At 45.9% G+C, this 25504-nt stretch overlaps 1 protein-coding gene across 1 annotated transcript in view; it reads left to right on the top strand.

Annotated features, from left to right (window-relative positions):
- Window positions 1–25504, top strand: part of SORBS1 (sorbin and SH3 domain containing 1) — a 116243-nt gene that overhangs the window by 21828 nt on the left and 68911 nt on the right. The window contains exons 5-11 of the mRNA XM_088669455.1: window positions 6282–6404; window positions 9746–9772; window positions 9896–10008; window positions 17408–18199; window positions 18801–19202; window positions 22426–22573; window positions 24021–24053. Coding sequence (XP_088525581.1) covers window positions 6282–6404; window positions 9746–9772; window positions 9896–10008; window positions 17408–18199; window positions 18801–19202; window positions 22426–22573; window positions 24021–24053 — 1638 coding nt within the window. The remainder of the gene's footprint in view (window positions 1–6281; window positions 6405–9745; window positions 9773–9895; window positions 10009–17407; window positions 18200–18800; window positions 19203–22425; window positions 22574–24020; window positions 24054–25504) is intronic.

Raw genomic sequence — 25504 nt, 5'->3', positions numbered from 1 at the left:
GAAGGAGAGATTTTGAGCAAGGTGTTATGGGAAGAAGAAGGCAGAAGAGAGACTGGTATCCATCTTGGGCAGGCTGGCTGCAGGCTGGCTGGGAGAGATGGCTGGGAGCAGCTCTTAAAAACAACAACACGTTTACATACAATATGAATAAATGACAGCAATCATTTGATAAAATAGTATAATATTTGCTTACACAAAAGGTGTCAGACAAAGCTAAAAGGCTTTGCGCATGGGCCCATAAGCACAAAGTTGCCTCTAAATTGTATGTGCTGATTTATGAGTATAGGTGCAAAATCATAAATGATTACAGTGGAACCTTGGTTTAAGAACAGTTTAGTTTATGAACAACTTGGATTAAGAATGCTGCAAACCCAGAAGTAGGTGTTTTGGTTTGTGAACTTTGCCTTGGAAGCAGAACATGTTCCGCTTCCTGTCGAGTGTGTTCCATTTGTAAATTGAGTCCCCCGCTGCTATGGGAAAGCACGCCTTGGTTTAAGAACGCTTTGGTTTAAGAACGGACTTCTGGAATGGACTAAGTTCGTGAACCAAGGTACCACTGTGCAGTACTAGAATTTAAATTTCGCAGAAGTCAGGAGAGCTAATTTCCCACTCAAATCACCCCAAGTAAAATTCTTCAATTAATTTATACTCGGCTCTCGGACAAACCCACAAAGCAAACAAATATTTTCACACTCTGCATAATTTCAGAGGCAATAAGTCCTTGGGTCCATTCCTAAAGCTGTACCTCCAGCTTTAGAAAAACCCTGTAAATTACCCAACCTATCCCCTCCACAACCCACCCCTCTCCCCCAACACTGCCAATCTGTGTCCCCCTGCAAAACTGCCCCCTCCTCACCTCCACATGACCCAGAAGCTGCCTGCGGACAAACGCCAGCTCCCTCGGCCTATAGAGCGAGATGAGTGCGCAACCCCAGAGTCGTCCGCGAGTGGACCTAACGGTCAGGGGTACCTTTACCTTTTTAAGACGTGCCGGCTTGCTACTTGTCCTCCTTTCAGCTGGGCCCAGGGATTATATTCCATGCCCCCAAGGCCTGGTTCTGAGAAGGAAAAGAAGCCCATTCAAAACCAATTAATCGGTCACTCAGATTTCAGCAATGGGAAAAAGGCAACGCTCACACTGCCTCCCTCCTCAGCAAGTAGATGTTCTGTGCTGTGCACGAGACCTGGGGCAAAAGCAGACTCTGTTTCAACAAAAACTGAAGATTCAAGATTGCACATTTGAAGGGCGGGGATAGAAAAAGGACAACTTCCATCAGGATGAGGGTTCATCATGCGGTATGTGAGCATTTGATTTGCAGCAGACTCTTTCCTCAGCCTGGATGCAATTAAAAAGGGGAAATAGATGCTCCCAGGAGAGAGAGCCTATCATTTAGTATTGTCTGCAGTTTGTTTCACGCTTTAGAGGACGGTACCGATATTTCTTGCAGACCAATTCAAAGCTGTGCCTCCTTAAACATTTAAGACCTTTCAATACAGCTCTTCAAAGCTGTTCACACAGAATATCAATAAATAGCAATAGAATGATAAAACAGCACAATGTTCACTCATGCTAAAGATGACCACGATCAGTTGGTTAGAGCGTGGTGCTGATAACACCAACGGTTTTCCTGCAACGGCTGCCTTTACAATTTTTGGGGTGGCTAAAGGGTTCACTTAGGGATCCAGGTGGCGCTGTGGTTAAACCACTGAGCCTAGGGCTTGCTGATCAGAAGGTCAGCGGTTCGAATCCCTGTGATGGGGTGAGCTCCCGTTGCTTGGTCCCAGCTCCTGCCAACCTAGCAGTTCGAAAGCATGTAAAAATGCAAGTAGATAAATAGGAACCGCTACAGCGGGAAGGTAAACGGCGTTTCCATGTGCTGCTCTGGTTTGCCAGAAGCGGCTTTGTCATGTTGGCCACATGACCTGGAAGCTATACGCCGGCTCCCTCGGCCAATAATGCGAGATGAGCGCGCAACCCCAGAGTGGGCCACGATTGGACCTAATGGTCATGGGTCCCTTTACCCTTTACCTTTAAAGGGTTCACTTAATCTCTCCTATTGTTCTGTGATCAATTTATATGAAGATTGCGTGACCACAGGGGTGCCCCCTAGGCAAGAGAGCTGTTAAATTTCAGAAGGACTGAAACGGGTGGGATGGAGGGATTGCGTGCCTAGTTTGGAGGGGCAGCTAAAAGGGGTCTGTTTCCTCCCTGTGGTTTTGTGAGCAATAGTTTAGTGTTAAAACATCACAAACTGTAAAGGTGCCCCTAGGAAAGCAACCTGAAGAATAGGTGCAAAGGTTAATAAGTTATAGTGAATTTGGGGGGGAGGGACCGCTTCCATCTTCTGTGGCTTTCAATTTGAGAAAGTAAATGCAAAGGGGCCTTGGCATGGGTGTGTGGGGGACAGTACCTTTAAAAAAACAAATAAACATTTAAAGGTGCCCAGCACAAAAACAAAAACAACCCCTTTGTCTATTTGTCTGGAATTTAGCAGACTTGACTTCATCCACTTGGGTAGAGCTACGATGCCTGCTAATTTCATCTGATTCTTTCATAAAAAATATTGCAGCCTTTTAATTATAATAGCATGCCTGGGGGCTGCACCAATCTTCTGATTTGGGGTTTTGTTGGCTGCCATTTTAATTTTCACAGTGGCCCAAGGTGCATAGCTGCCAAATCTCCTGTTTTCCCTGGGAAATCCTCATTTTTCCAGCTGTTCCTAGCTGAAAAAACAGATGTTTTTGTTTTCCCCCCGGTTTATTCTGGCGCGGCGACCATTTTGGAACTGGGTGGAGCATGCTCAGAAGCGACTTTTGATGCTGCTCTGCCCAGTTCCAAAATGGCTGCAGTGCGACTTCTGGCGCGGTGGCCATTTTGGAACTGGGCAAAGCAGCATCAAAAGTCGCTTCTGAGCATGCTCCACCCAGTTCCAAAATGGCGGCAGCACTACTTCCGGTCTGCTACTTCCGGCCGGTCCCTTATTTCTCCGACAGCAATTTGGCAGGTATGCCAAGGTGGCCATGCACCAGAGCCGTTGCCAGAAATTTAAAATGGTGGCTGCCCAGTACTGACTGCTGCATTCCCTCAGGGATAATCTGTTGGGAAAGGGCATGCCATTGGTGGGTAGAACTGAAGCAACCCACCTCTCTCTTTCTGGCATCCCTTTCCCCTTCTGCTGCACTGCTGTGGGAAGGGACTCCTCAGTGTTGCTGGAGGGGTCTTAGTGAATCACTTGAGGAGGACTTTTGAAATTGGCCCTTGGGCCACAGGTTGCATGTTCTTTAAAGAAGAAAAGATGTCTATACAAAGGGTTGCCATTTCCATCCGATATCCTGAAGTCACTAGAACTAGTTTGCAGGGAGTACAGGGAGAGATCTGTTGTTGTTGTTGTTGTTGTTGTTGTTGTTGTTGTTGTGAGAGATCTGTTGTTGTTGTTGTTGTTGTTGTTGTTGGTGGTGGTGGTGGTCCCCCTGCCGCACGTTCCCATTCCTGTTGCCTCCCACCTGTTGGGACCTGAACTTGGAAGACCAGGGTTCTGTTTAAGCACAGCAGGCTCCCTGCCGCAGAAGTTTAGCACTCGTGCTATGGGAGAGCTGCAGGAATGTACAGGAAGGCATTGGGGTCGGTGGGGCTTATCTCTCTGCTCACGCCCTCGTGTAATGGGAGTTGCGTTGGCCCACCTCACAGGCGTGGGAAATCAATATGCAAATTCTTATTTTGTATGTTTGGATAATGGAGTCCATGGGGGCTGTTTTGCCTTGTTATAAAGTGGGGTTTGGACTGCTTGAACTAGTCATCCTTCGACCACCCAACTGGATCACGTTCCATCTTTAAGCCTGCAGAACATACACACTTATAAGAGAGGAAGTGCCACCAAATGCGGCGATTCTTACTTCTGAGTAAACATGCATAAGATTGCATTGCAAAGATAATAATTCTGCTGGAAGCCGCCCAGAGTGGCTGGGGAAACCCAGCCAGATGGGCGGGGAATATATGTATGTTTGTACAGTGGTGCCTCGCAAGATGAGTTTAATTCGTTCCGCGAGTCAATTCGTTTTGTGAAAAATTCGTCTTGCGAATCATGGTTTCCCATAGGAATGCATTGAACTTTATTTATTTTTTTGCCCATAGGAACACATTAATTAAATTTCAATGCATTCCTATGGGAAACCGCGATTCACAAGATGAATTTTTCGCAAAACGAATTCGACTTGCGAGTCACCATGTATCTTGTGAAAAATTCATCTTGCAGGGCATTCGTCTTGCGAGATACCACTGTATGTATGTATGTATGTATGTATGTATGTATAAATAAATAAAATACTTATAAGCCAGATACTGTTAAAGTATCTGTTCTGCCTACCAGCATTTCATTAAGCCTCCTGGAAGGATGTTCTGATGGAGGCAGACCATAATAATTAAACCCTGCCAACAAATTAAGATTCTGAAGTAGTTTGGACTGTGTAGGTTTACTTTGGAAAGCAAGTATCACACCCAGGGGCATAGCAAGGGGGGTGGGTGGGCCGCCCCGGGTGCCACCCCGGGGGGTGACACTCGATGTGCCCCTCCCGGCCCCCCGCCCGCAAATGTGCAGTCCGTATGGGCTGCCGCGTTTCAACCCCCTGTTATGGGCCGCCGTGTGCGAGCGGCGCCCTGGAATGCGCAGGTGCCGTATCCAGCACGTGCGCAGTCAGCACGGGATCCACTGGCATGCTCTGTAGTGCGTATGCGTCGTTACGTCACATAGTGACGTTGCGCGTGCAAGCTCCGGAGTGGGTTCCCACCCCGGGTGACTGAGCGGCTCCGTACCCCGCTGATCACACCAGGGCTAGTGGTGGCAGGTGAAAGAAGAGAACGGGAAGTTGGAGAATTCTGACAAAAATGGAAAAGGAAGCAGAAATTGCTGCAGTTCACATGTTTTTGGAAATCAGCCAAATGAATACATGAGTTGTTGTTTAAGTCTGCAAACAATGCATAATTAATTCCTATTTTTACGTAGTTTTGACATTTCCTTTACATTGAAATGAACGAATGCTTTGAAAGTTACGCAAATATTTAAGTAAGTCACGTGACCTATGTTAAAGAATGGATAGCGTAACGGATATTATAGTGTGTGGCAGAAACCGAACTGCAGTAGAATGGAAACAGTGCTGATTGTGGCAAATACCGGTTGGAATGGAGATTTCTGCCTTCTCGCATCCCTAGATGGGAAGCAGTTGGGGATATTATGGTCAGGGGAGCAGAAGCAAGCTGCGAAGGAAAGACTGGCAGCCTGAGGGGCACTGAAACTTCTGCAGTTAGTGCCTCTTCCCACCCAGAAAGTAGCTTTAGAAGTTGGAGATTCCCTGGAATCCCATTTAGCTGCTTCGTGTGAAATCTCACATATCCAGAAGCTAGACAGTCTTATAGGAATCAGTTTGTGTGCCTTAATTATTATAGTGAAGAAGCTGCTCTGGCTGCTGCGATAGGCTGCTTAGGTGAAGTACAACTATAGTCAACAGAGGATGGGACAGAAATATAATCCTGGCTGGCTGATACTAGTGGTATATATGAAAATGCAACCGTGGTGTCTAATATCTATACATTTTGTATTTTCTTCCTTTTTTAAATAAAAAAATTCCTTCAGTAGCACCTTAAAGACCAACTAAGTTTTTATTTTGGTATGAGCTTTCGTGTGCATGCACACTTCTTCAGATACACTTGAAACAGAAGTCAGACCCTTATGTATATACAGAGGGTGGGGTGGGTGGGAATGGGTGATGGGCTGATGGGAGTGGTAAACCTGTAGATGGCTGTTAACGACTGCTGATGACTGCAATTGGTCCTGCGGGGGGGGGGGGGAAGCAAGGGCTGAGGTGCTAAAGAAAGCTTGATCATGCATCTGACTTCTGTTTCAAGTGTACCTGAAGAAGTGTGCATGCCCACGAAAGCTCATACCAAAATAAAAACTTAGTTGGTCTTTAAGGTGCTACTGAAGGATTTTTTTTATTTTGCTTCGACTCAGACCAACACGGCTACCTACCTGTAACTTCCTTTTTTAGATCATGGTCTTGATTTGGAAATTTGACTCATCTCTCTGCAGATAAACTTACTTTAGTGTATATATATTTTTAAAGCTGGAATCAAAAGCTGATTTCCATCCACACTATTATGACTAGATCAATTTGCTTAGATGCTAAAGCGAAGCAAGCAGGATGCTTTCTGTGAAGACAGCATGATTTAAGATTCTTTCACGTTCTAACTCATCATCTTAATGTTGTTGTTTTTTTTGCCCCTGTAGACCTGGATCCTGCCAAAGTCTGTACTGGAAAGGGGGCTGTGAGCCTCTGGGCATCTCCCACCTATGAGGAGAATCGGAGCGTCAGTCCTACAAGTCATTCACAAGACGTCCCCCACTCTGAAAGTAAGTCCAAAGTGTGAGATAATAGCCATAGACTAGAAAGTCAAAGTGCTTGTTGTTTAAGCTGCTGCCACTTGAGTGAGGCATCCCCAAACTTCGGCCCTCCAGATGTTTGGACTACAATTCCCATCATCCCTGACAACTGGTCCTGTTAGCTAGGGATCATGGGAGTTGTAGGCCAAAACATCTGGAGGGCCGCAGTTTGGGGATGCTTGCTCTAGTCTTTTAAAAAAAAGTATTTCAAAACCAACTCCAGTTTTAAACTAAAAATTTAATTTACATGCTTGAAATGTGGGCTATGTTTGGCTTTTGACATTCAGGTTTTTAAAACTACGAATTGCAGCGAGCAACTTTTGATCCAGCTGAAAACCAAATCCTAGTTGTGAAATGTGACTGAAAAAAGAGCAAAAATGGCAGTGACACGTCACATAGTTCAGTAACATCATGCATATGTCTGCATCAGAACTTAAGCAGTAGCACAAAATCTCCATTTTAGAAATTCAGAATGTGCTGTCTCAGATCTCAGCTATGTGAATTTTTGAGTTCAGTAATTTTGTATTTTCAAAACCCGGTGTTTCGGAATGAAGTTAATTTTTTTGTTCAATTCTAAGCTTGAAACGGATGTGTTTTCATTGTGATGCTCCTTTATGGGGACAAAGCATCTTCCGGCCCCAGAGGGCTGTGCTCTCTCTCACCGCAGTGGCATTTTGACGTAGACAGTATTCCCAAGTTGATTCTGTTGTCAATAAAGCTCAGCCTCCCTTTAAATAGCAAATACGTAATCGTAGTAAACAAGCAAAGGCAATAAACAATGCTCAAATGAGTAACTGACCCTGAGAGGACAGGATTGTTCTTGAGGTGGCATTTGCTTGCAGGTACAAGAGGAGGGACTGAAGCACTTTTTAAACCAATGTATAATGAATTTATGGAATGTTTGCTACCCTACAAGGTATGGAGATGGCCATTGCCTTAGATGGCTTCAACAAGGAACGAGTCAGATTTATGAAGGGTAAGATCTACCGGTGGCTAGAAGTCAGGAGAGGTGCAGCATAGTCACCATTATGGACTCCAACGACAAATAAAAATAAAAATGCAGCAGACAGATTCTTACATCACAGTGCTGAGCAATGCTTTTTCACATTGTTCCCAAGCAAGGTGGTGGAATGAAAGTCATTCCATTAACCAGCCACTTTGTTCTTTTCAACCTGCTGTCCTCCTCTCAGAAGGGATGGGATGATGGGGTTTCTGAAGAAAACCGCACCGCAAGGCTGCTTGGGTCTGACTAGTTTCAGATGTCGTCTCACAGCCCCTGGCCTGTTCCACCCGCTGGCTGAGATCCTTTCAGGAAGTCACAACCCCTTCTGCCATTTGAAGGTCGGAAGGAGAAGGCCCTAGAAACTGTATCCCAACTATCATCGACTTGCCGCCCTTCGTTGGACCATAATGCGTAACAGCCCCAGGCAGCAAAGAAGAGGATGAGCACATTCACTTATGCCAGAGGCATTTGACAAAGCCTGAACAGCATTTGCTGCCTTTTTTTAATCAGTCTTTATTTTTAACTGCAGGTGTATGAAATTGTTTCTAGAATGAAACATTGCCAGCCTAAAATAAAACCACTTCATTCCTTTCTCTCAGTTCAGATCAAAGCTGGCTTGGGGGGAAATACTTAAAAATGCAGTATTTCATAAGAACAACAGAATAGATATGAGCTAGTGTCGCCCAACCGCCCTGAAATGCAAGAACCTCAACTTCAAAGCATCCGTGACAGATGGCCCTTGCTCAAAATCTTTCAATGAAGGAGAGGAATTTCAGCTCCTTGGGGCAAGTGGCACAGAGCAGGAAGCCGAGGAATATCGTGCTTGGCTGAGAAAAGAAGCAAAGTTTCCCCATACTTGAGTATGTTAAACACTACTAAGGCGGAAATCCCCTGCTCTCTTACTTCAGAGTAAGCCCCACTGCACTGAACGCTGGCGGAGATGTTCTTCTGAGCATGCATCTCATGCTCAGGCTTGCTGGTGGATAATTTGAACCGCTTTCTTATTTTTTAGCGCAGAGGATGCAGCCAGAAAGCTTCCGCTGTCTCACAGCAGGAGGAGGGAGCAATTTTTGGAAATGATTACGCGAGGGGTTGGGAGAAAAAGGAGGAGAATCGTGCCCACTCTTTTGACACCGTGCAAAGTGGAATGCGTATGGATGGAAAGAAGCATTGAATCCTGTAGCACACCCCAGTGGGCGTAGATGCCCTGTGGGAATTCCAGATATAACGTAAAATAGAAAAGCTGCAATCGGAGAGTACTTAGTGTGCTGCACCAGAGCTCTAGTTAAGCCACCTGTCTCAATTTATCTCCCTTGCGCCCTTTCCCCTTCACCCTCTTCTCTGCACAACATCATCCCTCCCTCCCACCCACGCCACGCCACGCACTGTCCTTTTTTATTGCTGATGGCTTCCTAAATTTCCAGCAGTGAGTCATTTACAATGGAAAAGGGTCATTGTGCTGACTCTCCCTTTGGAAAAAGCCTTTTGGAGCCAGGAGGCTGCGTTTTGCATGTGCATCAACAGGGGATTGGGCTGTGTGTGTGTGCGCACACACACACAGTGGCACCAAAATCAGATTCTGAAACATCTTGGAAAGGAACCCAATGAGAGTTATAAACTTCCCTGGGATCTGATTAAGGACTTTGCTCTGCTGCGGCAAATTTGCTCCTAACCCTCAAAACAGAGAGCGTTTGTTTGTTTGTTTGTTTGTTTGTTTGTTTGTTTGTGGTTTCCATTCTTAGGATCTTGGAGCAACGTGCGTAAGCCCAGCATGTAAATAGAAAATACTGTGTCACACCTTGTGGCTGGGCTCTATAAAGATGGCACATGTTGTACCAAGCACTTCTAAATATGTTTGTTTGTTTGCTTGCGGCTCTCTCTCCCAGCTCTTCCAGCAGGGTTAAGAAAGGACAGATTTGTTTTCCACCCCTTGCCTACATCTCCGTTTGAAATATTGAAGCCCTGCGTTTGCAGCAGTGTGTGGCATTTGGGCTCCGTACTGAGAGCTCCGGCTGCCTTTTTGACTCTGGAAGGAAATGTCAATGGACAATTGTTTCTTCATCACTCTGAATGAATTGCCTTGTGTTTACAAAGGTCAGGAACGGTGAGGGAATCATGTTTCTATGGAAATTAGGCAGCCCTGAGCTCCAAGTATCCCATGCGCAAAGTGGACTAAATTCTTAACTCTGATTGGTAAATGCACAACACCCCCCTCCAAATGTAACAGTTGATTGTGGTGTGGTTTGTTTTTTTCCTAATTCCCTCCCTCCTTTTCATTTTCTCCAATGCTTGCCACCAAACGCTTCAGGTGTAGAGCCAGGAACACCCGAAACAGGTATTTATGAAATCGCTTCATTTTCTTATGGTTTCCGCGGCACACCTCTCGGTTGCATAAGCCAAGCACAAAACCTTGACTGTTTGGTACAGCTCTAGTGATCTGAAGTTCTTCGTTTTGCAGATGATTGCAGGTTACCGCTTAGTGTCGACTCCAATGGGGGTGCTGAGTCCTCTGCTCTGGCGGCCAAGGGCTACCGCAGTGTGCGGCCAAACCTCTCTGAGAGCAAACCACACGTGAGTACCTGCCTAAAAATCCTTACGTGCTGGGAAATCTTTTTGAGCCAAAGTAAATGAAGAGCGGAGACCTGTGCCGTCCTCCCGGCTGTGCTCGGGTGGGGAGCTTTTCTAATTCCTTTTCTCATGGTCTGTAACACAAGCATAATGCCAAGGAACATCTCTCGTGTCTGTTAAAACAAAGAGGTAGCTGTAATTGGTGGAGAGCGCCACAAAAGAGCAAGTTTCCTTGTTTGTTTCCCCGTTCAGCAGTAGTCGTCTTCTACTTGGGATCCATCTTTAGCCCTAACCTTTGTTTTTTAAGTTAATGTGGACTTGGAGATCACCTGGTCCAGAATGCTATTACAGCATCGCTAAGATCCAGCCATCAAGCAGGGGAGACTGTCCCAAGGCAGGCTGTTCTACTGCCAAGCAACCCTTACCCAGTAGGAAGGTTTCTCCTACTGCTCAGCTGAAATCTGCTTCCACACCATTTCTGCCTAGAGATTCTGGCCCTTCCCTCTGGAGCGACGCACACAAAGATGTTTGCTCCATCTTCTTCCTGATGGGTGTTTGAAGACTTGCTGCCGTATCTCCCCTTAACCTCCTGACCTTCAGGCTAAACATCTCTTTAAACTGTTTCTCGTGGACTTTGTTTCCAGGCCACTCGCCATCCTAGTTGACCTTCTTTCAACATAACCCAGTTTGTCAATGTACTTCTTAACACACGGCACCTAGAACTGGAGTCAGATGTGCCCTGGCTAGTACAGAAGATTTACAGTCATTTGCTCTCCTTAGGGAACTTGGAGAGTTGTCTGGGCTGGTGGTGAGGGTGGAGATGGGTTGGCTTGGGATCTCTAAAAGAGAATTCTTAGTACTCTCCAAATTACGATTCTCAGGATTTTGGGGGCAGGAGCCACGATGCTAGTAAATAATTGGTATGAATATATGTATAGCCTTACACACACACACACACACTCCCTCTTTCCCCTTCTCTCTCCCTATTCTCTCACCCTTATACCTTTCCTTAAAATAGCAAAAGCAAGTATCATACCCCTGGTGTGGTTCTCTACACATTAATTGGTTCAGATCTTTATGAACTCATTGGTCAAATGAGGCACGAGTGGTGATCTTAACAGCATCGTGTAATAAAAAGAATTTGTAATGTTTGCCGTGCACAAAAAACCCCTCTGTTCTCTCAATCGCTCGGCATCGTTATGCTGGTTTCCATTTAACTGATGGGGCACAGATAATACTCACGATTACACAATGAGATCTCTGGCTGAGCTGAGAGTTGAGCTCAGGTCCAAGGGCAGAATACTATTCACAGACGAATGCCAACTCTCAGTTGCAATACTTGCTGCTTGGCCCATCATAGACCATTTAAGAAGTGAGGCACCCAATGGTGCTTTTCTTTTGCTTGAATGACCTTATAGCTGCAAACGAGCTCAAGTTGGTCCTGACTCTCGGCTAGTCCAAGGCATGCTGGTTCAAATCAGGCTGTTTTTTAAAATAAATAAATAAATGCTGTGGGGTCTGCGATTGAAAACCGCTTAACAAAGGTTATGAGTTCTAGGATTTTACCAGAAAGGGAATTTGAGGCTTTTTTGACATTGCCTTCTCCTAGAACTGTACTTGGTCAGCAAAAAGGAACCGGCGTCCTTCTTGATCTTGAATCTTGGCTCCATGTGTATGTGTGTAATTTCCATTACTGAATGAAGCAAAGTAGGGGAGAAACCACAGCTGTTCTTCTCTCCTGCTACCAATCCTGCCTGTCCTTTGCCACAAACTGGATTCTTGGTGAACCAGGTCGTTACTTCTGCCACCCACTATGTATGGATTGCAGGAACCATTCAGTTCTGGGTGGCTGTGCTAAAGCTGGTGACCGGCAAACTCTGCTTCGTTTTATACAGAATAGGGTGACTGCACCATTGCATAACACAGATTTTTGTGAATGAGAGTGAGGGGACAAGCTTGATTCATAACGTTGGTTTCCTTCTTTATTACATTGCCTTAAAATTTTGCTGTTTTGCATCGAAGGATGCTTGCTTTCCCCGCCTTTTTTCTTTTTGCAAACAGGAGGAGGCCCTCACTACTGGAAGAGGCAGTGAGGGATTTATTTTTATTTTTAATACCAAAACCACCCCCTTCGGTGTTATTTGGTACGGTCCCCCAATCATCTGGAGCAGATTTTCACGGGGCTGCAGGGGGGATGGAAAAGATCTCTTCCCCTTCCTTCAGCAAGAGCATCCGTTGGATCAAAAGCAGTTCTGTGCACTGGAAGGGCGCAGTCTGATTCAACTCAGCCTGGTGGTTATTTTGTTTTTGTCCAAGCCCTGAACCCCAGTCACACCTCAGACAGTTTCCAAATGCTTCCAAATGCTAACGTTTAGTACATTTGAGAGGGAAATTTAGAAGCTATTCGATATTAGGGTTGCAGACACATTATTTGGTCACACAAACTTACTGGAGGCACAATACCTTCCCCTCCTACCCCCAGACAGTCTCTGGACTTCCCAGTTTCCAGAAGCCTTAAGAAAAACCCTTCTTTGGGGGTATTTATTTCACTTATGTTTGAGCTGTGGTTGGTGCCCAGAGCTTGGGGGGAAAAAAATAGTCGTGAGCTAAGATTGCATTCTGCACATGTGTAGGACCCTGTTTTATGTTCCAAGCTCTAGTAGAACTTATTTTTACAACCAAGTTTTATTTAAAGTTTTCCACATCAGCTACAATAAAAATCAAACTAATCTAAAAAGCAAAGTAGAAAGGGGGGGGGAGATGAGGAAAGGAGGAGAGTAAAGAGATAGAAGAAAGTGAGATTTTAAAAAAGGCTAAAAAGAAAGAAATAGGGCTTTCAATTATCTGCCTGTCAATTATGTATGTAACACAGGAGGAGGAGGAGGAGCAGCAGCAACAACAACAACAACAACAACAACAACAACAACAACAACAACAACAACAACAACAAATTATTTATATCCCACCCATCTGTCTAGGTTTTCCCAGCCATTCTGGGCGGCTTCCAACAAGAGATTTAAAATACATTAAAACACCAGTCATTAAAAACTTCCCTAACCAGGGCTGCCTCCAGATGTCTTCTAAAAGTCAGGTAGTTGTTTATTTCCTTGACATCTTGACATCTGATGGGAGGGCATTCCACAGGGTGGGCGCCACTACCAAGAATGCCCTCTGCCTGGTAACAATGATTCAAAATGTTCAAAGTATGCACTAGTTATCTCTTGCTTGGACTACTGCAATGCGCTCTATGTGGGGCTGCCTTTGAAGGTGACCCGGAAACTACAACTAATCCAGAATGCGGCAGCCAGACTGGTGACTGGGAGCGGCTGCCGGGACCACATAACACCGGTCTTGAAAGACCTGCATTGGCTCCCAGTACGTTTCTGAGCACAATTCAAAGTGTTGGTGCTGACCTTTAAAGCCCTAAACGGCCTCGGTCCAGTATACCTGAAGGAGTGTCTCCACCTCCATCGCTCTGCCCAGACACTGAGGTCCAGCGCTGAGGGCCTTCTGGCGGTTCCCTCGCTGCGAGAAGTCAAGTTACAGGGAACCAGGCAGAGGGCCTTCTCGGTGGTGGCACCCACCCTGTGGATCGCCCTCCCACCAGATGTCAAAAAGAAAAACAACTACCAGACTTTTAGAGGACATCTAAAGGCAGCCCTGTTTAGGGAAGCTTTTAATCTTTAAGAAATGAGTGTATTTTAATGTTTCTGTTGGAAGCCGCCCAGAGTGGCTGGGGAAACCCAGCCAGATGGGCGGGGTATGAATAATTTATTATTATTATTATTATTATTATTATTATTATTATTATTATTACTCCAGGATAACTGGCGAGGGGGCTACTTCTACGGAAACTTAAGTGCCCCCTCCACGTGGTTCCTCTGCATTAACTTGCAGTATCCTGATTCCTGAAACTGCTGTCGATATATAACCAAGAAGGTTTTAGGGGACAGGTACACAGCGTTGCGTGGAATGTTTAGTTCCCGTTTGAGACTGAAATTGAAAGGCAGATTTTTCTGGTGACATTCTTGAAGGTCTACAAAGGAAGGAAAGGAAGCAGGCACCCATCTACAACAACGGCGATAATAAACAATAAACAGCAACAGATATTTGAATATTGCGCTCTGGGTATTGCTGTTCAAGAATTGGCAGATTGGAGGGGAATTCAGAAAACAGCCAGAAAGATGACAAAAGGCCTCTTCAAGGCACATGAATACTAGCTCACAGAAGGCGGCTGTGAAACCTTAGACTGAAAGAAAGCATCTTTAGGGAGTCATTTCGGTTCTCGAAATGTTTAACTGTTTAATCGACTTGCTGTTCCTGTTTCCTTAAAGGGAAAGGCATTCAAAGGGCACAGAGCAAAGATTTGGATTTATTTGTTAAGCTAGTACAATGCCCTCTCCTCCTTTTGTAGTAGTAATAATCAGGGTAGATTACCATTAAAAAAAATAAAAATTATGCCCCCTGCCTTTTTTAATACCCCCCACCCTATTAATCACAGACAATTATAGGAAAGGCAAATGTATACTGGACATGAAAGAAGACTGTGGCATCAGATAACTGCAAGAAAAGGCTGTGCAAATACCAATTTGGGATGTTTTTGTTGTGGGATATCATGTTATGGAGCAAAGTTTGGTGTGACCCAAATGGTAACTTTCAGGACGAATAGTACCTGGGAACAGACTGTCAGGAAAGCATTAAAGGCCCTGGTCCAAATTTATTCTCCCCACCCCCCAAGGGGGCTGCTATTAATTTCCTTTTAAAATGCTGGTGATCTCATTCATTTTATCTCCTGCGTCATGTCTTGTTAGAGCAGAGCGTTGAATGGGGTGAACCACCAAATCCCTTCCAATTGTATCGATGATTTTACTCTCAGAACTGCTCACTGATGTGTTTTTTTAAAATTGAAGTATGCATATATGAATGAAACCTCAGTATATACAGAAATCTCAGTTCCAGAAAGATTTAGAGAGTTACATAGCCGTCTTCCAAATACAATCATACACAGTTTCAAACTGTATCTGGTTTTATTTTCAAAACACTCTCAATTTTATCCCAGTTTTTTTTAAAAAAAATAAAGAGTGTTTTGAAAATAAAGTCAAAAAGATAGCTGTTTGCCCCGTACCTTTTCAATAAATAAAAATTTGAGTATTATAAGTGTTTTTCCAATTTCCACCAAACATTTTTCTTGTGTTGATAAATTTGATGTTTCCCTTCCCCCAACGTATAATTTGTATTCAATTTGTAGTCAATAAATCACCAGGCTATAATGTTACCGTATTTGTCTACATCCTGGATAACACCCAATGACACAGGATTGGAGGCAAGTGATAGTTCTGAACCAAATTTTCCTTAATCACCAAAACAATGGTATTTGAGAAAGACTTTATATTAGAACATGTCCACCAGGAATAATTGAAAATAGCATTCAAATTGCCACAGCGCAAACACTTTGAATTGATTAGGGCAGGGGATCTCTACATTGTGGGACCACATCTCCCATCATCCTGGCCGCAGTGGGGCTGATGGGAACTGGAGTCCAGTGACAGGTTCCCCTTGAATTAGGACCACTGTTAATCCTTCAAAACTTATGAGACTTCTTCTGGTAGAACACGTTGCAGTATATTCAATACTTCAAAGAAGATTAACTGTGGTACACTTGAGATCTCAAAATGACAGCTATTGGTAAATGTTGGCTGATGAGATGATGAAAAATATCACCCAATTTTATTTTCTAATCTATTTTGGTGTGTGTGATGCTTTGGCTTTTATGAAGTCTCTGCCATCTTTTAAAAAAAGAAACATTTCACCTCTTTTCCTTTCCCCCAGCCAGCTGAATGAGTGTGTGTGTGTGTGCTGTTAAAAGCTTGCAGCAACAGAAACATTACAATGACATTTGAGTGGTCTGTCTCCACCCCCCCCCCCTTTTTTTTTACTGTGCAACTATTTTGAGTTCGGTACAAAAGCTCACTCCAAATGGGGTCTCTGCTAGTGCACTTTGTAATGAAAATCTGACTTCCTCATTGATCAAGGGCTTTCATTTGGTATCAACAAGTTTCACTCTTAAGGTTGCATGGTAGATTTCCATCACTCTGCTGTTAAGAAGGTGCTGGTAACTGAACGATACAAGTTCATAACAGACCCGGAAAATGCATTTTTGGTCATTACATAAGCATTTTCCTTCCAAGGACCTGTTTGTTTCATGCACCTCTGCCTTTGTACAGAACCAGAAGTAATATTGTTGATTGTTTGGCGTAAGATCCTGAGCTTCTGAGCTTCATTCCAATATCCAGAGATCCTGAGAGGGATGATGGGATTCAGAGCTGAAATTCACCACCTCTAAAACTGTGATCTTGAGAGTAAACTCCAGTCAATGCTATAGGGCTTCTGAGTAGACATGGTTGGGATTGTTGCATTAAATCCTCAGGCTCCCCTGGTTTGTCAACTAAGTAGAAAACTGAACGTGTTTACTGTAAGCAGCACATAACACTCACTTCTTGTTTGTTTGTTTATTTATTTGCTTATTTAATCATATCATCAGTGCGCACTGTGTTACAGTCAAAGACAAGGTAATAAGAAAGAAAAACATACCTTAAATATAACACATATGTATATAAGCAAGGATCACAACATAACTTATTCCTCCAATTTAATGGATTCTTATCCCAGGTGGCGCTGTGGTTAATTTAATGGATTCTTAACCCAGGTAGCGCTGTGGTTAAACCACTGAGCCTAGGGCTTGCTGATCAGAAGGTTGGCGGTTCGAATCCCTGTGACGGGGTGAGCTCCCGTTGCTTGGTCCCAGCTCCTGCCAACCTAGCAGTTCGAAAGCACGTCAAAAAGCAAGTAGATAAATAGGAACCGCTACAGCGGGAAGGTAAATGGCGTTTCCATGTGCTGCTCTGGTTCGCCAGAAGCGGCTTTGTCATGCTGGCCACATGACCTGGAAGCTGTATGCCGGCTCCCTCGGCCAATAATGCGAGATGAGCGCGCAACCCCAGAGTCGGTCACGACTGGACCTAATGGTCAGGGGTCCCTTTACCTTTATACACCTTGATATCAATTCCCGTTCCACTCTTTTCCCTGGTTTGAAAAGATATCAGATAGGAAATGCATACCATTGACTTAAGTGTGATAGACAGCTACACCGATCTGGGCTTTGGGTTTTCAGCCAGTACATGATACACTGAAATGATACCACCAGCTCATCATGTGAAGATCTGGAGATCCTTCCTTCAACAACGGGAGTGAATGAGCTGTGTGCCAGCTTTGAAATTCCATATTAAAGTTTCGTTTCTTCCTGTTAACCTCAGTCTAATGACCAACTCATTTTTCTCTCTCCTCTCTTTCTCCTTCGTACGGTGCTGACTCCCCCCCCCCTTTGAACCCCTTAACCGGACAGACCCCTTCTCCACCCCACCCCTCTCCTCCAAACGAGGGGAGCTTTGCATGGCGACCTCGCACCGGCACCGCAATAACTGTCCTGCAGGCCGTTCCCCTAACGGACCGTGTACACCCTCACACACCCAAGCCGCATTTGCGACCCAGCCTCGAGGGCCGGCCCAGTTTTTCCTCCTCGCCCAAACCCTTTGTCGCTGCTCCCTACAAATCCGCTAGCTCGATCCCCGCAGACGGGGAGTTGCATGTTGGGCGGCCGCGGCCGGGAAGTCACTCCTTGTTGTTATCCGACACGTCACCCGAGCACCAAAACACCCTGGCGCTTGCTAAGGAACATCCGAGTGGTAAAGCCGGACTGAAACCCAACCACGAAACCAGAGCGGAGAAAAAGGTCAGCAGTCTATATGTAGCTTGTTTATCTAACAGCACTTGTTCGGCTCCCTTTGGAAATTCCACCACCCGTTCAGATGTCCAAACACAAGGCACCCGTTTTGGAGCTGAGGTCACTCTGGCACCAGCCTTCTCCCATGCTTCCTCTGTAACAGATACTGGAAAGTCTCTTCCTCCTCCTCCTCCTCCTGCCCCTCCCAGGCCATTCTTTAATATTGTTCTCAGTGGAGACTCAGTTAGTTATGATCAGAGCCATCCCTCCAGGACTCCACAGGCTGCTGGCAACACAAAGGCAGACTCCCCACATACGACTTGCAGTGAGGACAGGATGAGAAAGGAACCGTTCATTGCTCAGCTGCCGCCGCCATCCCAGCAACATCCATGCAAGCCAAAGGAACATGGCAGGGTACTTGGTTTCCTTCATAACCTTTTTTCCTCCCCCTTTCACATGTCTATCTTTCTTTTCCTTCTCCCACACCAGCGCCTGCTTTTCCGACTTGGACGCATCCTAAAATCTTTCCCTCTCTCCTTCTGAATAACCTGCAGCCTTTCCTTCCGAGACGGATGCATGTTTGTGTGGAGATTACGGGTGCAGGGTTTGGGGTGGGTGGGTAGGTGGGGGGTGCCTCAAGCCCAAACCGTACCGGAGAGGTTGGGATGGGCGCCGTTGTGTGAAATCCCTCCGTCTTAGGCCAAAGGAAACATAGCAGTTGGCACAAAACTGCCCTCAGGTGAATGGCCGTGTGTTCTAAGGGATTTTGGATTGCTTGATCTGTTGATGGCAGATGACTCGGAAGGTGGGTTTGGAGCCTGGAAGTTGTGTGAATTGTCGTAGGCTCTTTTTTTTAATGGCACAGAATCTGGCTGCTGTGCAAAACATGCTCCTTTGGGAAATAATGTCCTCTTGCAAGGTGCCCCTTTTGTCGAAGCGGCGCCTTTTGCATGCCACCGCACACCTCCACTGTTTCAGCCCCCCCCCTTGTGTAATGCCACCTTATCTCCCACAGGATGCGACTTGCTCTGGCACCGCCACCCCAGCTCATACAGAGGTTATAGTAGTGCCATTCCAACAGGTTTACCCAGACCGAGGGCAAGAAGCCAGCTCAAGCACACCTCCACCGCCTCTCCTGCCATGTGGCCAAAGCTCGGCATTCTCTGACAGCACTCCTGCTCCCGGCTTGCTCCTGACCTTCCCGACATTAGACGATTTCATTCCCCCTCACCTTCAGAAAGGTTCCCAACATAACCAGCCGTCCTCTTCGCCGGGGATCGTGCCCCATGTTCGCCCGAAACTGCCTTCACTGTCGCCACCACCGCCACCTCCTCCTCCTCCTCTGCTGATTCCTCCCGTCACGGAGGTCTCAGACAGTGTGTCGGAGCCCGAGAGCACAGGAATGATCTTGCGCACAGTAAGCCTTGCCACATGCCACCGTGACGGCTTTGCTAAATTTATGCTCCCGGATTAAATGACCTTATTTTTTTTCACCCCCTCACTGGCATACTAAACTTTGAACAAGGTGCTCTCTGCCAGCAGCATGACAACCGAAACCTTGTTTATGTGCTATTATATTGCATGTGTGTGTCTTCTCTTCCCCTCTTCTTGCTCAGTCACCCTTCGGCCGTGTAATGTTTCTTCCTTGTCCTTTCCTATTTGAAAACGCTATGCCAGGGTTTCCCCCAAACATTTTGGACTACGGCACCCATCATCCCTGACCACTGGCAGCTAGCGGTGATGGGAGTTGTAGTCCAAAAACAACTGGAGGCCCTAGCTTGGGAAGCTCTGCTCTATGCCTTTGGCCATAACCAGGGCCACGTACAAGGCACATCCTAACTTAATGACTTCAAACGGTGCTGGACTACAAATCCCAGCCTCCTGACCTGATGGAAGTACTCCAATTTAGTCTTCTGCGCTGCTTTAGACTACCTTCATGGAAGGACGTAGGGTAGCTGTTATGCCAATGTCTTAGGGCTTCTTCCTTTTGTGGCAGCTTCGTATTTGCAATTCCACATCTGAGTACGAAAGCACGCCTGCCATTGTTGCGTTGCAGAACACGTGACTTTCTTGGCCCCATTTAGTCACCTGGCAGCGGGAAGAGGTCTTTAAAGAAAGCTTCACATGCAATGCCTTTCATAGAATCATAGCTGGAAGGGGTTCTGAGGATTATCTTTGTGTGTGTGTAATAATTTTTATTATTACAGTAATAAATCAATTTTATTAGTTTTCAACTACAATAACTCAATAAAAGCCTCATTGTCACAATACCAAATTATAATACAATTCATATTTCCAATTGTTCAGACACCAAATTATATTATTTTGTTGGGCCCCCGCGTGCTAGAATTGATGATTCGATAATTTACTTTAACTCCGCATTCCAAAAACTTATGAATTCCAATTGCACACCAGTCAGAATAACAAACCCTTATATTGCAACTTTAACAACTTCCATTCGCATTAACACATCAAATAATTTACAGTCCTACAGGTGAAGCCTTCAAACCCTCTCTTTGGATTCTGAGCATCATCTAATCCAATCCCTGCAAGCAAGGCAGCTGCTCCATACGGGGATCGAACCTCCGACTTTGGCATCATCAGCACCTCGCTCTAACCTACTGAGCTATCTAAGCTCAGTGAAGGCTGGTGGGCTCTCTCTGCCCATGGCAGGCTACCTCTCTCCAGAGGGCCCCAATTAGAACAGCCAAACCTGGTGAAAAGTACTTTATGCCACCAGGATCTCCATACACAACTCTTCCAGCTTCAGGCTGCAAATTATGCCAGTCCCTATGGTTTTCTTCTTCAAGATTTGGCTTCTGCTGGCTTCACTTCCTGGAGTCTGAAAACACAGCCAGACACAGGAACAACAACAACCACCACCACCCTAATTTAATGATGGGGCTGGGGGCTAAACAGCCCACCCCTCTTCCAGTTTCCCCCGGGGGCTTTTATATACTTGCTAAAGTGATTATAGGACCAAATGGATCTCTGGTGGTCGCCCGATGATTCTGTTGACCTTTGAATATCAAGTAGCACCAAAAACCCCAGTGGGGCACATTTGGATTCGAATTTCCTGTGCTTCTGGTTTGATTCAAAGTATTCCATTAAAAATGGGGAGTGGGGGAGATGCAATTGAATTTTGACATTTTATCCCTCTGGGGAGGTAGGGGCAGCACACATGATTGCCCCAAACGTTTCATCCTTGTGGCAACCCTGTGGCAATAGGCTGAGAGGTGGGGGCTGGTCCAAGGAAAACCCAGAACATGCCTTGAGATGGTCCTTCCTGGTGCACACTGGCTCCTGCAAATGATGGCATCATGAAGTTAAGTAGGAGATCAGTATGGCTGTATGTAGTGCGAATGCTGTTTATTGGATGTGCGGACGCGGGTGGCACTGTGGTCTAAACCACCGAGCCTCTTGGGCTTGCTGATCAGAAGGTCAGCGAGCTCCCGTTGCTCTGTCCCAGCTCCTGCCAACCTAGCAGTTCGAAAGCACACCAGGGCAAGTAGATAAATAGGTACCACTGCAGCGGGAAGATAAATGGCGTTTCCGTGCACTCCGGTTTCCATCTTGGTGTCCCGTTGCCCCAGAAGCGGTTTAGTCATACGGGCCACATGACCCAGAAAGCTGTCTGTGGACAAAAGCAGGCTCCCTCAGCCTGAAAGCGAAATGAGCGCCGCAGCCCCATAGTCGCCTTTGCCTGGATTTAACCATCCAGGGGTCCTTTACCTTTTTACCGTATTGGATGTGCACACTCAAAGAATTGTGGAGTTGGAAGGCACCCCAAGGATTATCTATTCCCAACCCCCTGCAGTGCAGGAAACCTTTTGCCAACATGGGACTCGAACCCACAACTTTGAGTTTAAGCATTTCATGCTCTGCCAACTGGCTATTCCCCCCCACACTTGCAGTTGAACCCTAATTTTCTGCCACTTGCTGCTCACTTTGAACAAATCCTTCTGGTAGACTTAAGCTGGAAATCTCAGGGTCAAGGTGATCATTTCATCTTGACAGCCACCTTTATTCCACCGCCACAAAAATTAAACAGCAGTTCTTATGTCAGTGATAACAAATAAGCAGGTTCTGCAGCTGGCTGCAGTTGGCCCAAGGATGTGATGCTCTGCCTTCCTCTCTCCTGTCTCTGACGGTTCCTCTCCACCTGTTCTTTGCATTGTCCTGATGTCTCCGGCGTCCTGCTGTCTAACAGCTTGCAAAGGGCGATGTGTCCTAAAGTTATTTCCCTGATCCCACTCATCAAGTAATCCGTAACCGGCTTTCATTTAGGGACTGCATGAGTTTTGCATGCCTGATGATTTCTGGGAAAGGAACACCTCTTTTTAAAAGGAAGCACACAGATCTCTCTCCCTATCTCTCTCTCTCCGTAACCAGAATAGCTCACTCCTGCCACCAGCTGTATGCCATGTATTACAATTTCTTTGGATGACGCTCCTTCTTCCAGCGCAAAAAGGGGTTTCGGCTCTTTCCTTTGTGTGTACTAACGGCAATGAGAAAGACGCCGTGCCGGTGCATCAAACTAAACTTTTCTCGGGTTTGTTTGTTCTCTGTTGCAAAGCGGCTTTCCTCCAGGTACCCTGTGACCCTTGGGCGATAACGGCATATGTACCTTTCCATTTCAGGAGCCCTGTCCTCTGCTCTATGAAGCGCCTAGGCCCAGCAGCGGCACAGAGTGCTATGGCTCCCTAACTCTCACCAGCAAACCCACCTCCGGTTACCCCTCCACAACCATTGTCAACCCGACCATCGTCCTCTTGCAACACAACAGAGGTAAGGGCAACAGCATATTGCCTCTTCCAGCTCAACTTGGGGCAATTTTCAGCGAGGGCGATTATATACGACAGGATAAAAACATTCCTTCCAGCAGCACCTTAGAGACCAACTAAGTTTGTCATTGGTATGAGCTTTCGTGTGCATGCACACTTCTTCCAATATATGACAGGGTAATTGCAATGGGGTGGGGGTAGGGCTGGGCTATATATCGATACGTTGTTCAAAACTGGTTTGAAGTCATGATAATAAGTTTCATAATTTTTTTAATCAGGCAATATATCGCGAAGCATGGTGTGTGTGTGTGTGTGTGTGTGTGTGTGTGTTATGCAAAGAATCACAATGTGGGGGAAACCGTGAAGCCAGCTAATGTCTCCACATAGCTCCATCCTTATTTCAGACACCGTGATATATTGGTACCGTATATTGTGGTTCAGCTGCTGATGTATCACAGAGTTGAAAACCAGATATTACCCAGCCCTAGGGTTCGCCTCCTTATTCCAGACATTGTGATATACATATGCACACACACACACCCGTACTTTTCCTTCTATAAGACGCCCCCGTGTATAAGACTATTTTGGGGGGCAATCCACCTCCCATCTGTCTCCTCCCTGGCCAGAGATGCCAATCGCCCGCCCAATTGCCGCAGCGCCAGCCAATCAACAACACCCATTGACGCAGCAACCAGTAACTCGCACAATAGCCGCTGACAACCACGGCAGCAACCAATCAAACGTCCACCCCTATGCACTACCCATCTATGAGATGACCCCCACTTTTTTGCATGATTTTTAGGGGGGGCATAGTCTTATACGCGGAAAATTACGGTATATCTATTTATTTATCTTATCTGTAAACTGCCCGAAGGTTTTTCTTTAAAATAAAAACAAAACTACAGGGAGCCGTCACAGCATGTTAACAATGAGGTTAAGTTACGACCTTGGGAAACCCTTCATTTTAATTTTGCTTCTGCCCATTAAGTCAACAAGTGGCCTTCGATAAGCCACCCTTTCTTTCATCCTTAACCCGCACCTGCAATCTGAATATAATAATTATTTACCTGTCTCCCAAAGTCGTTACAAAAGGTCACAAGATAAACAGTCTAAAGTGATATATAGATACTAATAATAAACCCACTGCTTGGAGGTTTGGTGGTGTTTTTTTATTATTTTGAGCTTTGATATTTATACATCCTGTTTGGAACAGCTGTGCAAGAGTTTTACTCACTTGCTGTATCAGTGACTTGGGAACGTTGTCTAGCACTGCTGAATGTTACTTTGCTTTGGTGGAAAGACCTTGGGTTCAGGATCCGATAAGGAGGCACCTAAGCCCTTGTGTACAGCATGTGTTATTTACGCCTGCCCAGATCACTGCAAGAGTGAGAGCGCTCACGTCTCTGGTGTTTGTACCACTTATTTGTCTGTCGTTTTCTCCTCTCCCACAGAACAACAAAAAAGGCTTAATAATAGCCTATCAGGTACGATGCCCAAAATGTTGCCACCTCCTTTTCTTCTCCTGTTCTCCTGCTGCTGTGTTCACCTGAGAAGCGCACTGCTTTGTGACTTAGCAGAGTAGTACCTTTAGTGAATCCACAAGTGAAGAGCCTTTACTGAAAGGGGTAGATAAATTATTGTCCGCTCAGTCGCTGCGAAGTATATCCTCTCTCTTGAAAGCGCTGGAAGGAGCAGCATGTGAATTCTTTTAAGACTGCCTTGGGTTTATTGGATTCTCAAAGGCAAGGCTGCATAGTCAATAAATAAGCTTGACAGCTACATAGCGCCTTGCTGCTAAAAAAAAGAAGAAGATGTTGAGCTCCCCCAATGCAACTATTCTGTCCAGTTCTGCTAGAAATTTGCACGCCTGCCTTCGCACAACCACTGCACCTCACCTGAGCCAATTCCTGGGGTGGGCTCCCAGCCTGGATGAAAAAATAGTGTGCCTTACATACATGCCTGCAGATAGCAACATGTTTAAAACCTGAACATGCTTTTAAATGACACTAAACTGGATCCAAATGTAGAGGGGGGAAAGGAACAACTACATTTATCAACTGATTGGGTTGCCAGAGTAAGTGCTGAAAGCTTTTCCCTTTCTGAACTTTCTTGGGTTGCTATATATTTATATACTAGTGTAATTCAGCCCATTGAGTAAACGGGCACTAGAACATCCCGGGGTTGGGAGAAGCGCTTGCGCAGCGCTTCTCCGAACCCCGGGACCTGTCCTTGTTGTCGGCGGCAGGGGGACAGGAACGAAGGAGGAGAAAGCAGCCCTTTCTCCTCCTTCCTTCCTCTCCCCCAGCAGCCGACAGGAAGGAGACATCCCGCGGTTTGGAGAAGTGCTTGCGCAGCACTTCTCCGAACCCCGGGACCTGTCCTTGCTGGACACACACACGCTCGCTCTCTCCCCCCTCCCTGCTGCCGCCAACGCTCAGTCCGGCTGGGAGCAGCGGTTGGTGGCCGCAGGGAAACGGTAGGTGGGGGGGTGGGGAGAGCGCATGTGTGTGTGCGTGCAGTCTCTGCATCCAATACCTGTGTCCGTGGGGCACATGCGCAGTAGCGCGGACACAGGGACACAGGGAATCTGGACGCAGAGACACTTGCACTTTATTATATAGGATATAACTGTTGGCTTGCTTGCTAGGCTCCTCGCCCATTTCCTTCTCCTGTAAGAGAAGAGCGGCCTGGCACCTGTGTATTTATGAAATCCCCTTTTAAAACTGTCGCAGCTTAGTGGCTTTCACCACATCCTGTGGCAGCTCCTGCCATAAATTAATTGATCCTGTGAAGTATTTTCTTCCTACCGCCACCAATAAATGTCACTTTACCTTCCTTGGGTTGACATCATACACAATCTTAGAAAGCATCATTGTGTGCCCATCCCCTTTATGCATTTATTTGTTATTATATTTATATCCCACCTCTCCTCCAA

Source organism: Zootoca vivipara, chromosome 5, assembly GCF_965207765.1.
Source record: "Zootoca vivipara chromosome 5, rZooViv2.hap1.1, whole genome shotgun sequence".
Taxonomy (NCBI): domain Eukaryota; kingdom Metazoa; phylum Chordata; class Lepidosauria; order Squamata; family Lacertidae; genus Zootoca; species Zootoca vivipara.
Note: the sequence above shows the minus strand (reverse complement) of the source record. Positions and strands in the feature narration are given on the sequence as shown.